At 32.7% G+C, this 14325-nt stretch overlaps 3 protein-coding genes across 3 annotated transcripts; 1 reads left to right on the top strand and 2 right to left on the bottom strand.

Annotated features, from left to right (window-relative positions):
• Positions 1 to 6500: 6500 nt before the first annotated feature.
• LOC145133984 (UPF0496 protein At1g20180-like) lies at positions 6501 to 8032 on the bottom strand. Its single transcript, XM_079068923.1, has 2 exons — positions 7967 to 8032; positions 6501 to 7703 (listed from the first exon to the last, which is right to left on the bottom strand). Exons 1-2 carry the CDS (start codon positions 8028 to 8030, stop codon positions 6628 to 6630), a joined length of 1140 nt encoding a protein of 379 aa, XP_078925049.1. The 5' UTR covers positions 8031 to 8032; the 3' UTR covers positions 6501 to 6627.
• Positions 8033 to 9142: 1110 nt separating this feature from the next.
• Positions 9143 to 10708, top strand: LOC145128738 (UPF0496 protein At1g20180-like). The gene is made up of 2 exons (XM_079063542.1): positions 9143 to 9389; positions 9563 to 10708. Exons 1-2 carry the CDS (start codon positions 9347 to 9349, stop codon positions 10591 to 10593), a joined length of 1074 nt encoding a protein of 357 aa, XP_078919668.1. The 5' UTR covers positions 9143 to 9346; the 3' UTR covers positions 10594 to 10708.
• On the bottom strand, positions 10672 to 12258 carry LOC145128739 (uncharacterized). Its single transcript, XM_079063543.1, has 6 exons — positions 11916 to 12258; positions 11538 to 11586; positions 11292 to 11418; positions 11136 to 11206; positions 10969 to 11041; positions 10672 to 10854 (listed from the first exon to the last, which is right to left on the bottom strand). Exons 1-6 carry the CDS (start codon positions 12115 to 12117, stop codon positions 10744 to 10746), a joined length of 633 nt encoding a protein of 210 aa, XP_078919669.1. The 5' UTR covers positions 12118 to 12258; the 3' UTR covers positions 10672 to 10743.
• Between the last annotated feature and the right edge of the window lie 2067 nt (positions 12259 to 14325).

Here is a 14325-nt window from a genome sequence, read left to right as displayed (position 1 = left end):
GTGGATAAAAATATTTGTAGGCATAAAAGGTAGGAAGCAATTTAATTTATCTTTATTATGTTAATGTGACCTAGTTGGCTAAAAGTGTTCCCGCTTGCATGAATATTGTGTATCACATTCTCATTAATCTCAAAGGTATTTATAAAAAGTACATTTTAGAAACCTTATATAACTCTAATACTAAAATAAGGAAACTATATCAAGATAAAATAGAACTTATCCTATTCTAAACAATATGATATCTAATCAGGAGCGTCCCGTTGATTTTGAGGGCCCGGTGCGAAAAATAAAAATGAGCACTATATATATATATATATATATATATATATATATATATATATATATATATATATATATATATAGGCCTAGGTTATTCTATTCAAACTAATTATTGTGTTATTGTATGCATAAATATGGGCCAATCATTTTACTTATTTTAAGAAAGTGATTAATACATATTATTGAATTAAAAATAATCGAAAAATACCATCTAATTTAACTAGAAGGGTATTTTAGTCAATTAACATAGATTTAATAAAGGAAGTTTGCATATTTTAAGGGATCATACATTCTATTAATTTTAAAAATCTGATTTTACGAATTATTAGGTTTTTAATTCGGACATTCTGACAAAATATGTTTGAATATATTCAAAAATAAAAAAATTCTTGAACCATAAAATAATAAAAATATTCGTGAACATATTTTTCTTGTAGAATAACAAATTCTCGAACCAGCAATTGAAGAATTAAAACAAAAATTATATTAATTCTTATAGAATACATGTAACAATTGCTAAGAATTACATTTATTGTTAAAGAATAAAACTAAAAAACTTTCAAATCGGGAAAAAAAAACATCAAAATCTAACAAATACACTAATTTATTCTAAAAGAATAATGTTGCTAAGAGGCGTTGTTCAAATTTCGTGGTCCGTTCTTCAAGCATCAACTTCTGTGGAAACAAATCCAATGAATAAATTAGTGAGAAAATATCCATATTCCATTCCAGCATAATTGGAATTCGTGATTCCATTCTGATAGAATTGGAATTCATTTACCAATAATTATATTAATTCGGGGCATTCTAACAGAATATGTTCATGATTATCATAATAAAACATTCTTTTCTGATAGAATACTATATATGCAACAAATCCAGTTTACAAAAAAAAAAGTAGACAAACCTGCAATCTTGCCCTTCTGATTTCTTTGTGCTGAGAAAATGCAACATAAAGAGGCTTGCTAGCAACCATCTTTCCATTCATCTCATTCAACTATAAAATTAGATACAAAATTTTAACTTTTTACATATACTATTCGAATATAATAAAAATAGTAAATGCAAATATCTGCTTACTGTTCTAGAAGCTTTCTCAGAACACGCGTGACCTGTCACCTGTTGATAAACAAATACAATTAACAATTGATTTATACAATTAGTTTGTATCTAGAGTAGTGATTCTTGATTAACAAACCTTACAAGAACAAGAGAGTAATAGTGTAGGAGAGTTGATCGTCATATAGTTTGCAAGTAGAAAAACTGTTTTGTTCCATATAAAGCAATACTCTACACCTAACAACCACAAAAAAGTAAAACCTCTTAAAAGTTGAGATAAATAATATAGAATCAAACCTAACACGAAGGGGACTGGAGATGCTTCTACAAGTCAGGAACATTGATTTGGCGCTGAATTGCTCGTTTCCGATTCACCACAGGAAGAAATCTCATCATTCCGGCGAGCATTACTCCATCGCTGGAACGATCGATGAAGAAACAAAAGCAAAAATCAAACTTCCGAATCTACCTTCTGATTTGGCGTTGTTGTTTTTCTTCTCTTACATACGCAACGCTGGCTTCTACTTTGGGTTTCCGACTTCCTAATTCAACGGGTTTGAACTATGAAAGAAGGTAGGTCTGGAACCTGGGCTAGTAAAAAAATTGAAAATTAATTTTGAGGGTGGGCCTGGGCTTACCCTAGCCCTCATGTGCCTCTGCCCATGTCGTACAGTCGTTCACGGTGGTGGACTGCCCCAACTGTGTCAACATCTTCTTCATTCCACCTATGTAATCCAGATTGTTTAGCTGCAACAGAATGAATCCACCCTAAATTTCCTGCATAAAAGTTTCAGAAAGATAAAATTTTTTAATTGATGATCACAGACCTGTCATAAAATTGGGGAAAGAAGAGCTGCGATTGGTTCTGGAGATGGCAATGGTGTTTCTTTTGGTAAAACATAGAGTTATGGTGGGCAATAATCTGGATCTAAAAGACCTCGATTGGGTAAATAGTTTTTCCCGATTCTGAAATCGGTGGTGTTTAAAGGAAGAAGATGATAAATCCGATGAAGATTTCTTGATGGTTACTGATGGTGTACGAGAGGGAGATGAGAGGGAAAAGGTTGGGGGCGACGATGAATAGAAGAGAAGAGAGAAGAGGTGGACGTGAAGATATATATTAAGTTTTAAAACTGATATTCCTAAATTAAAGGGATATTAATTGATTTATATATTTACCATAATTAATTAAATATAAGATTACATATTTACCCTTTTGAAATGATTGACCCATATTTATGCATACAATAACACAATACTTAGTTAAAACATTTGAACCTAGCTCTCTCTCTCTCTCTCTCTATATATATATATATATATATATATATATATATATATATATATATATATATATATATATATATATATATATAAGCAAAATTTGTTCATATAACGATAACTCGATAAATGTTATAAAAACAATCAAAACAAAAAAACGATAATACAATATATATAATCTTAAATAGTTAAATGAATCGCTAGACTTTCATAGCATTATTCAACTATTTAGAATATGTTTGCTAATGTTACATTCATTAATCATCGACAACAATCATAATATAAAATGAGATGCCGTCAAATTTATAAATTAGAAATAGTAAAATAATTGTTTAATTACAGTTAACAATAAAAAAAAGTAGAGCGATAGTGCAATATAAACAAGAGGTAGAGTCTAGTGGAATCAGAAAACCAAAAAACAAAAAATGACGTTTATGCTTTGCAGTTGTTGCAAATTTGGAAGTTTGGAATTAGAAAAAAAAAAAAACGTAAGCTCTTGTTTACCGTAAATTTACATCAGCCCAAATGCAATTTCTAATTTTAAGCCTAATTTTTCAAAACTTGAGTTGTTGTAATTTTTAATTGTAGCATTGACTATTGGAATTGAAAAATACATGCATTTTTGTCTTTTTGATTGTTGGATTGTTTATTGTTAGACTGTAAACTTAATCATATGTAAAATTGAGCCCTTCCATGACATGGGTCATGTGCGGTTGCTCACCTTGCACACCCTTAAAGACACCAATGTATCTAATACACCCCTCACCTCATACAGTTACTCAAACTGTATAACTATTATTGAGTTGATCTTGATTGAAATTTAAATTTGAATTTTAAACTATGGTTTGAATCGATGCCTTTGAATTCTTGAAATAATATCTTGGATTTTTGGAAACTTACTCTTGGAGAAAATATGTAGCCGTTTGTTCTTAAACTATTAATGTTTGATTCTTCTAAAAAGCGCCTTGAATGATCTTCGAGGTATCTTTGAAGGAATTTTTTGTTGATTTTGAAATAAAGGACGAGGAACTATTGTTGAAGAAGTCCTTTGAATGAACCTTAATACTTGCTGTGAGGTATCTTTGAACTTAGAAATGTAAGAACTTAATGTTTGAGTGCTTGTAGAGAAGAGAGAAGTGGAGGGAAAGACACTGATGTTTGAGATCTTATTTGAAAAACTAATCAATAAGGTCTATGAAGAAAAAGAAGTAATCAAAGCTAAGGTTTTTTTTTTTTTTTTTTTTTTTTTTTTTTTTTTTGAAAAAAAAATTAAGATGAAGATTATGTGAGAGAAAAAATGCTTAGAGCATTGAGTATGAACAATTAGTTATAACACAATTGTGGTTCCATCTCACATGTCACATCACCAATGGTGTTATAACACCAAATGAGAAAATGATCACCATGTTAAGAGCATGTTATAACATCAACATTTTTCCATTTTATAATTTCTTTTTTATTTTTTTATAATTTCTTTTTTTATTAAAACAAATATATTTTAAATAAAACATAATATCTAAATAAAATATAATGTTTAAAAAATAAAAATAACATAGCATTTAAATTACTCATAACATCTAAATTTAAAAAAAACATTACAATACAAAAAAAACATATTTTATTTTTCCTAAACAACGCTATTCGTTATCGTTACCGTCGAAGATATAATCCGTCAAGTCCTTTCGAAGTTGTCTGTGTTTATTTGCGTCATGAATGTCAACGACTCTATGCAAATAATCTTCTGTTCCTGGTTGAAATTAAACGTGTCTGGGCTCCGTTGGGATATAGTGTGTACTATTTCGTCCTTTATCTTCTACTACCATGTTATGCATTATGATACATGCATACATGATATATCGTAGAGTTTCTAATTCCAATGGTCGTGCCATATGTTCAACTATGTGCCACTTCACCTTTAACACTCTAAAAGCAAGTTTCACATCCTTACGTGCTCATTCTTGTCTTCTCTTGAACAATTTATCTCTTTCCTGGTATATGAAATAGTAGCATGCGCAGTGATCTGTAAATCTGCCTATTGTTTGATGCTTGGTATATGTTTATCTATTATGTGTATGTCGACATGTTGTGGTTGGTCGAGTTGAGGCGGTCCTGCTAGGCTGAAGGCCCTGCGAGGCAGTCTAATCATGTCGAAGGCTCGGGAGCGGTCCAGATAGGCTGAAGTCCCTGCGAGGCGGTCCAGTTAGGCTGCAGGCTCGGTTATGCGTGTTGTGTTTTGATATGTTGTATGTGGTGGTACTTTGGGGGAACTCCCTAAACTTTGGCTTACGGTTTTTACAGGGGCGGAGCCATAAATTTTGGATAAGGGGGGCTTTATATATATATATATATATATATATATATATATATATATATATATATAATTGTTACCACAATTCACTTGTTTCCATCTATCTGATGAAGAATGAAAGAATCTAAATTTACCTCTTATAAATTTGAAATATCATTTTTTCAGATTCAACACTAATCGGCTTTTTCATATTACTTTTTTTTAAGGTTATAGATATGTATTATGAACATCTATACTAATATTATCACTAACAAGATGCGGTTGTAGGTCATGAGCATCTTTTTTCTTTTGAAAAAATGATTGCTAATGATTTACCCTATGATTATAAGAATTAAAAATCCAATCCAAATATTATTATTAAATGCAAATTATATTGTTCAACGAAAATATTAATCACAAATTTCAAAAAACTTAAATATGTAATAACTAATAAGAATTGAATATTACCTTCTCTTGAAATTGAAGTGGGTAAAAGAGAATGCCGATAAGTTCAATTGAAGTAGCCTATTTGCTGATGATTTGTAATCGCCCTAGGTATGCAATTGTTTTTGTTACTGTATAGGGAAATTGTAATTGCACAATACATAAATAGGCTATATAATGGGTTGTTGGGCTTATGATGGATTTCTTTTGGGCTTAAACAATTAAATGGGGTTTATTAGTAAGAAAGTAATATATACAATACAACTAATATAAGCAACATAAGAGAACATTAGGGGGGCAGCGCACCTGCTAGTCCCCCTATTGACTCCGCCCCTGGGTTTTTAGTTGTTGTTTCAGGTAATACTGATGATCGCGGAAAGGCGAAAGCGTGACTGTACACATCCTTTGTTTTATGTACTTTTGATTTATGGGAGACTATGATATGGAACAATACTTTGAAAACAATGATTTTGTATAATTTTATAATTTTAACCGAGAAATTAAACATGCACGAACATACATACATAAAGTTCTTCATTCTTTATTAATTTTTACTAGGACATAAGGTATGATCACCTTAGTCGTAGCCTTTTGTCGACACAAAAAGTGCATGGATGAAAACCTTATGACGTAAATCTGTTGTTATGTTGGTGCACATCATATGATACTTTTTTCTTGAAAAAATAGTTCAACATTATGAAAAAATTTCAGAAACATTTGTTGTTTTTTTATAGCTTCATGATCATTTGTAATTAGAACTGGTAAGTTACTACCCGTGCTTCACGCGAGGGGGGGGGGGGGGAGGGGAGGGAGGGGGGACAAAATTGCATAACTACGAAAAGAAAGAAAAGTTGTAAATAAACAAAACTCATGTGGCCAAAGGAGTGTGAAAACAAAAAATTGTAGGGACTAAACATTGAAATATATTGCGGGGTGCGAGGGGAGTAATCTGAAAATTTTCTATTAGGTACAGACTATTCTTGTATATTTTTTAAACATATGGACTGTTTCTATAAAAAAAAAATCTACATAATGACATTTTCTATATATTACGGTGAAAATTTTTGTAATTTATTTTTTACATAGGACCAAACTTACAAACATACAAAAATCTTAAACATAAAGACTATTTTTGTACAAAAAAACCCTCACATGGACCTTTTCTGTGTATTTCAAAATTGTAGGAATTAAATGTGCCAATATCCAAAAGATAATCCAAATTTTTTATTTTATATATGAGGAGCAGATATATATTAGGATCATCATCAACCATCATCTAATTAAAGATCTTCAAATACCTTTGCAACTACAGGCATTATCTCTTTCACCAGGAGCCTTCTTGATCTATTAACATTGAGCAAACACAAGTAAATATGATCCTTAAGTTCTTCCATTTGTTCCATGAAGCGACTCTCATGGACTCCAAACTCCCTCAGTACTTCCTCTAACACATCGGACTTTAGGTTTTCATCAACACATTTACTAGCCATTGTCCTCCCGAATTCGACTTCATTGTGTAATTTTCGTACAAGCGAACCTATTGTATCAAAGTCCTTGATCAATGTGTAAATCCCTTTTGCAGCCACATCTAGTAACAAACCAACCCTCTTAAGCTCGCTCGTTTTGAGACCATTCTTGGTTGCGTTTGCCTTCCTAGTTAAACCCAAAAAACAAGAGATCAACCCTGCAGATACTACGATCCCAATCAATCCATGAAATGCAAGAACAAGCAGTGCAACTGCTAACACTGTATACGAAGCTACAAGAGCGCAACCCATGGCTTTTTTCATACACATGATGAGTGTTCGCTTTCTTTTTAACCTTGCCTGATTTGTGGTTAACCTCTTCAGCAAGAGTTTAAGGTGGTTGTTGATTTTGGGGAACATTTCTAGGCTGAAATCCGATAGAGGGTTCCCCAAAGACGAATACAAGGCGAGTTCTTTGTATATTCTAGTGCGTTGATCACTTTTTGGAACCCTTTCGGCAAGCTTTATGATCCTTGCGGTGCTAAGACGATTAGCATTTTCTTGATGGATAGAGTGCAGAAGTTTTTCACATAACTTCCATGATTCTGAACCAGCATCGAAGAAGTCAAGGAGTAGGCAGTGATCAATATCATAGGTATTGGCTAGGTTAGCCATGGCTTCCTTTTGTGGTTCAGCTAGTATGTCACAGTGATGAATATAATGATCACGAATAGAGGATGAAGATGAATATGATTCATTTTCGAAGCCTATGTAGCTTTCCAGTTTGTCGCAAATCTCCATGTATGATTTCGTCCTAAATGCCTCCAGATACTCTTTGCTAACATCCGTCTCACTGACAAAGCTACTCGCAATTTGTTTCTTGTTTCTACCTGAAAGAGCCAATCATGGCTAACTTTAAGTAATTGTATTTGTAGATCAAAGCCCGTATGTGTTTATGTTAAATATTAAAGAATAGGTGACCAAATCCGCTTATTTAAAGTGCTATAACTTTTGGGAATATTGCTATAGTATTGTAGATTTTAGCCTATACACAAAATTGAAATACATATATAAACCATACACATACATTTTCGAACAAAAGATGCACATAAATCGTCGACGATGATGATGGATATTACATATGGGAACTTACTTGTGAATTTAAAGGGAAATTTGAACTTGGAGACAATCATGTTCTTCAGCATGGAACTGAGCATGCAAACAGATTTCAAGAAAATTAATAAAGCTGGCACTTGAAAGCCATCGTGTGCATTTATAGGCTTGCCAACAACAAACAGGTGGAAAGTTGTTTGTTTCTTTTACACGTTTGCTTCCATCTTACGCTACCTCTCACTAAGATGAAGCATAGGAATAGAATATATAAACATACGTTCACGTACACGTATAAAATACATGTGAATCGATTTTATAGGTATAAGTTTATTTCATGTGGGAAAACTCGGATAGAGTTGTATACATTATTGAGAAAGGGTCCAAAACTTGTAATTTGTTTAAATCAATATTAATTGAATTGCTTTATAGTATACCTATTGGATAGGATAATCATTGTACTTAACAATCCGATAATATTTTTTTGCTAACTATCCAAGATGTTGGTTTACTTTTGGACAAGCTTCATTTTCTTTGCTTAATTAATGCTTATACCGAACCTTAACATCATCATTCATGATTTACGGAAAAAAGTAAGACTTTAACATTACATAACTAAAACATGTCTTTTTGTAAGAGGATTATCCTTAAAAACAGATTTTTTTTTCTAGAAAAAGAAACTCTCCAAGGGACAATAACCTGCATATGTATCCAAGAAAATAACAAGTTAAGCCACGTGCCCCTCTTCTTGGTATGGTACTGAGACTTTTTTGGGAAGATGCTAAAAATTAGTGTTTGTAATCAAACGGACATGTTTCCTCCGATAATTATCCCTAATATTCACAATTAGATATGTAATGATGATTCATAATGTTGAATATGAACGTTTGTCATGTTAATACATCATATATGTATAATGAATAGCAATAACAAATCATTAGACATTTTTAATTAATTTAGCATGATAGTCATGCTGTGAATCTTTGAATATCAAAACTTGTCTTGATAGTTAATTCATATGTGAATAATCAATAAAAACAATTGAAAAAAAAATTGTGCATTGGTCGTTTAATATATATATATATATATATATATATATATATATATATATATATATATATATATATATATATATATATATATATAATGATAAATACATTCTTGTAGTTGGACAACTACTAAGAACTCCGTTTTGCCCACATAAAATGATGATGTTAAGGTTTGTTATGTCTGAAATCTCTCTCTATCTCTCTAGCTCCTCCTAGTGGTGAGGTAACGTGGGATAGAAGCAAACGTGTGATTAAGCTAACAACTCAGGAACTGGTTTCTTGTTTTGTTAGTCTATAAATACAAACGATGGCTTTCGAGTGCAAGCTTTAAATTCTTTTTATTCTAAAAAAATGTTCCCAGGATATCCAAGAACATGAAGTTTTCCGGGATCAAGTTTTCTTTCATGAGATTCAGAGGTATGTTTCCATGTCTTCATCATCATCAATCTTTAATTTTTCTTTTGTGACCTTTAATTCTTTTCAGGGTTCTCAGAAAACTTAAAAAATACACAATTCATGGTTCTATTCGCCATATATATGATCCAAAACTCTCATTTATTTAAAGTAGACATGTTTCATTTTTCTTTCAGGTAAACTCATGAATAAGAAATCCCCAGGGAGTTTTGGCAAAGAGATATTGGATATTAACGAGGAATACATGAAGGCATTTAGAACACAATCATACCTAGATATCTGCGATAAAGTTCAAAACCACATAACATTCGATAATGGATCATCTTCATCATCCATTCACACTCATTACATCCATCTTTGTGACATCTTTCTTGAACCACAAACTGAAGCCATAGCCAACCTTGCCAAAACCTTCAATCTCCATCATCTACTCCTTGATTTCTTTGAATCTGGATTACAAGCATGGATCATATGTGAAGAACTTCTTGAATCCATCCATCAAGTCAACACCAACCATCATAAAGTCAAAAGGCTCATCAAGCTAGCTCAAAGGGTCCCAAGTAGCACAAAAGTATACGAAGAACTTGCTTCATATTCATCCATGGTGAACCCTCTATCCGATTTCACACCAGAAAAGTTTCCCAAAATACACATCAACCATAAACTCTTATTAAACAAGTTAACAACAAACCACACAAGGATTACAAGAAAGAGAAAGGTTCTCATATGTTTGAAAAAATGTGGAGGTTTTGCTCTCATAGCTTCATATACGGTTTTAGCCATCACACTGATAGTTCTCGCATGCCATGGTTTGGTTGTGACATTAGCATCCCCGGGTTTAATCGCATGTTTCTTAGGCCTATTCAAGACTAAAAAAGGGCTTAAAACAAGTGAGCTCAAAAGGGTTGGATCACAAATGGATGTTGCAGCAAAAGGTATTTACACATTGATTAAAGATCTTGATACAATGTGTTGGCTTGTTGGAAGATTACATGATGAAGTTGAATTTGGGAAGGTGATTGCTCGAAAATGTGTTGGAAGAAAGTTTGATTTGTTGGAGGAAGTGATGAGGGAATTTAGGGTTCATGATAGTTGCTTCTTGGAACAAAAGGAAGAGCTTGAAGATCATATTTACTTATGTTTGCTTAATGTTAATAGATCAAGGCGACTCCTAGTAGATAAAATAATGCCCACATCACAGAATTGAAATGCTACGAATCTTGAAATTGTAAAGAAAAGTGATAAAAAGAAAAAGGTAGCAAATTTGTTACATATAGAAAGCATATTTATTGTAATTCTAATCTTTATTAAAGAAAAATATTGGGTACAATAGTTAAAGATTTGGAAATGTTAAAACTTAAAACTGTCTAAGCTTCTTGTACTCTTCTAAGGTTATGAATGAATCTTTGGCCTTGATCCATTCGGTTGGTTTTGGCATGAGAATAGCAATGTATCCTTCTCGATCTGCCTGCATTTGAGCAAAATTCAGGTGATTAAATTTAAATAAGAATCTTGAAATCAAGTTTTTATCTTTTTATTTTTTTGTATAGTTATAACAAAATAATGTATAGAGTAAACTTACAGATGAATTCAGCAACTCTGGTTGCTTTATTAATCGCTCATTAACTTCCAACAAAGAGCCTTTTATACAACATCTGTCAAATATAATCTCCCACTTTAATATCCCCAAAAAATAATTTCAGGATTCAACACAAAAGATTTAATCTTTAATGCATAAAACAAAGTTACCTCACAATATAGAAACCATTGTTGGTGCATACTTTACATAAGGCTGTATTGGACTCGAAATGTTGTGCATTCTGTAAAGAAGAAACCAAAATAGTAGATTTAAGAAAAATCTTAACTAGAAAAAAGGATTGAGAAAAGGTTGAATGACGGATGTACCCTTTTGCGTTTCCCTGTGACCTTGATCTCACTTCTGTTAGATTTTCCAACATTGAAATCCACAGAAGTGATTCCTCCTTCATCCTTGAAGGCCACATGACCAGAAGCTAATCCAATAACACATAACCTTTATTCAGAAAACAAGAAAGGGAAACTGTCAATGTTATAAAGTATAAACAACTTTCAGTTAGTTGTAGTTTTTGAATCATTAATTCAATTTTTATCATCTATTTTGAAGATTCATACCCATTTGCATGTCGATAAATATATTGATCATGCTCCGGCTTCATAAAATCTAATCAAAACACAAGAATGTAACCAAACACAATGTTAGAAAAAGGGATAAGAGTTAATGTGATCTACATTTGACATTTTATAGTCAAAAACTTCAAATTTGATACACACATTTGAGTATTTGAGCATTCAGATTAAATTAGCTAACTTTTAACTTCAAATTTGATAGTAGTAATTATATGTATCAAAAAGTTTCTCTTGAATTCGAATATGAAAATAAAACTAGATTATACTCTGTAGAATCATAGGTTGTTATTTCTAGGGCGGAAGGAGAACGACCCGTGAATCAAATTAACGGAATTAAAGGCATTGGTTGGTGAAATTACATACCAGGAGCGAAGTAAGTGACGAAATTGAATTCCATTGCAGAAGGAGGAGAGAGGGGGAGATCATTGACGTTTGGCAACAAAAGCTCATGCAGCTCTTTTTCTCCATCGTCTCCTTCACCATCAATGGCTACCAAGTTGTCTTTAACAACTGCCGGGACTTGCGATTCTTGATTGGCAGCAGGGTCGGGATTTAGGGTGGTCATTTGAACTAAATTGGAATCGGAAATTAACGGCTAACCTAGCAACAAGATTCCCTCCGATTTGTTTGACGACACCCAAATCCCAATCGATACCTGGACCTGGTTCTTCACCGTGGATCGAAGTGTGTTGCTTTCTTTCTACAAGGCGTGATGCTTACTAATTACTAAGATTTCTGCATTTGGGCCAAGATACCAAATTTGGGTCGATAACAAAATCCAGCCCAAAGTTGTAACCCAATTTTTACTTTTGTTTTATTTTGTTTTTAAACTTTTTAAGGTTAAGTAATTACTTTTTCATTATAAAACTTTGTATTCATTTCAATACATTGTTATTGATATTTTAAAAAATGTATGGTTAGGGCATCGATATGGACAATTGCTTTATCTTAATAGATTCTTTTTTTTTTGCGCCAACCCATCTTCGTGGATGAACCGAGTCGGTAATCAGGGGCGGAGCTACTATGTAGCCCGGGGTATCCTGGGCTACCCCTCCAATTTTCCCGTCAAATGTAAATTTCGTGTTTTTTTTCGAAAATCCGTCACAAATCTGTTGGAAATCCGTCACAAATCCGTCAGCAATCCATCACAAAGTCTGATAATTTTAAAATTAGTGTAAATTCACCGGTTTAGCGACGATTTTGTAATGGAAACTTCCTTTGGAAACAATTTTTTTTCTAGTAGTTCAACCCCAAAAGAATTTGTGCTACCCCTAAATTTTCTTTCTGGATCTGCCACTGTCGGTAATGATATTAAGTTGCCCATCAATGTCCATGTTCCTGTTCTTATGGCATTGCGGAGAACAAACAATGAGTTGGTTCATGCTCTAGGTGGCAACGACCACGGTTTGTGAACATCATCCCAACGGTTTGTGATCGATCGTGTTTAGGTTGATTGCGTTGTACACCACGAAAGACAACGTCCAATGGGGGGAGAGGGTGAAGTTTGACTTATTGACTAGTCGTTCAACGGCTAAAATTTGTTTTTTTTAATACATTTTCAACTATAAATATCAACTTATACAACCATAATTTTCACACCATTCTTCTTTTTCTCTATTTACATCCACACACATATCTCTTGTCAAAATCCAAATACCATGGATCAGAATCAAAATATCCCATTAAGCTATCGAAACCACAATCCCGATAACATGTTTGCGTTAGATACAACTTCATGTCAATACCCGAATATGAAATGACCTCAAGGTGGTTTTATGAACTTGCTCTAAGGTGGTTCATCTATCTCACAAACTCAACTTTTTCAACAACCATCCCATGCTTTCCCACCCTATCAACAACCATTCCATAAAAGTTACAATCCACTTTTATATACCAACAAACTTTCTAAACACAACCACTACCCTCACCACGACAACCTTTACCACTTCAACCTTCACAACCACTTAGTTCACCACATGATTCTCCATATTTTGTAGCTAAAACACAACTAGAACAACCTTGTCCAACAAGGAAGAAAAAAAACTCTGCTAAAACTACCCAAGCCAACCAAAATAAAAGAGTGGCTTGGACAAAAGAGAAAGTACTCCATAAGGCCTAAGTTTCCACTTTGTTTCTGTCCATGTCCCCTACCTAGCATGGATACGAGGAATTGAAACCCTTCATATTTAGAAATCTAAATCTGATATATCATCTCTCAATCTCCATTAACACCAAAAAACACAACTTATGGATGTGAGATTCAATTACAATTTATAATACCTAACATATTAACTTATCTAAATTGATACAAGTCAATATAAATATTAAAGAAATAAATGTGACTCCTACACACTTCACTAGTCCAAAATACCAAACTTAAAAGTTAACATCATTATATCACTAAATAACACTACCATACTTGTAACATCCCAATCTAAAAATTCAAGATCAGAGTATAAAAGGGAAATCATCATGAAAGTCTCAAAACACAAAAATTGTTGATGTGTGTGTACAGTCACACATTCGCCTTCCCACGGTCAAAAGAAGTACTTGAAAAAAAATTAATCCACAACTATAAGCACAAAGTTTAGTGAGTTCCCCAAGATATCATACACATCATAATAATAACTATTCATGAAAATGATAGTCAATTTAACACACGGTGTTGCAACACTGTTTTAGCCTACAACATATTTCAACATAACGAAGAAAACAAGCAATACCTACTAGTCTAGCTAGGCATATGATCGTGAAATAGTACTACAAAAGTGTC

Source organism: Lactuca virosa, chromosome 8 (genome assembly GCF_052849685.1).
Source record: "Lactuca virosa cultivar CGN04683 chromosome 8, Lactuca_virosa_CGN04683_v6, whole genome shotgun sequence".
NCBI classification, from domain to species: domain Eukaryota; kingdom Viridiplantae; phylum Streptophyta; class Magnoliopsida; order Asterales; family Asteraceae; genus Lactuca; species Lactuca virosa.
The sequence above is the reverse complement of the archived record's forward strand: the minus strand, read 5'-3'. Positions and strand labels throughout refer to the sequence as shown.

Excerpts from the sequence above, each read along its gene's own strand:
- LOC145133984 (XM_079068923.1), bottom strand. The coding sequence starts at position 8,030 with ATGCTCAGTTCCATGCTGAAGAACATGATTGTCTCCAAGTTCAAATTT. Across the intron at positions 7,704-7,966 it reads ATTTCCCTTTAAATTCACAA|GTAGAAACAAGAAACAAATT; the intron begins GTAAGTTCCCAT and ends TGGCTCTTTCAG.
- LOC145128738 (XM_079063542.1), top strand. The coding sequence starts at position 9,347 with ATGAAGTTTTCCGGGATCAAGTTTTCTTTCATGAGATTCAGAG. Across the intron at positions 9,390-9,562 it reads TTCTTTCATGAGATTCAGAG|GTAAACTCATGAATAAGAAA; the intron begins GTATGTTTCCAT and ends TTTTTCTTTCAG.
- LOC145128739 (XM_079063543.1), bottom strand. The coding sequence starts at position 12,117 with ATGACCACCCTAAATCCCGACCCTGCTGCCAATCAAGAATCGCAAGTC. Across the intron at positions 11,207-11,291 it reads TCACAGGGAAACGCAAAAGG|AATGCACAACATTTCGAGTC; the intron begins GTACATCCGTCA and ends TCTTCTTTACAG. Across the intron at positions 10,855-10,968 it reads CAGAGTTGCTGAATTCATCT|GCAGATCGAGAAGGATACAT; the intron begins GTAAGTTTACTC and ends GCTCAAATGCAG.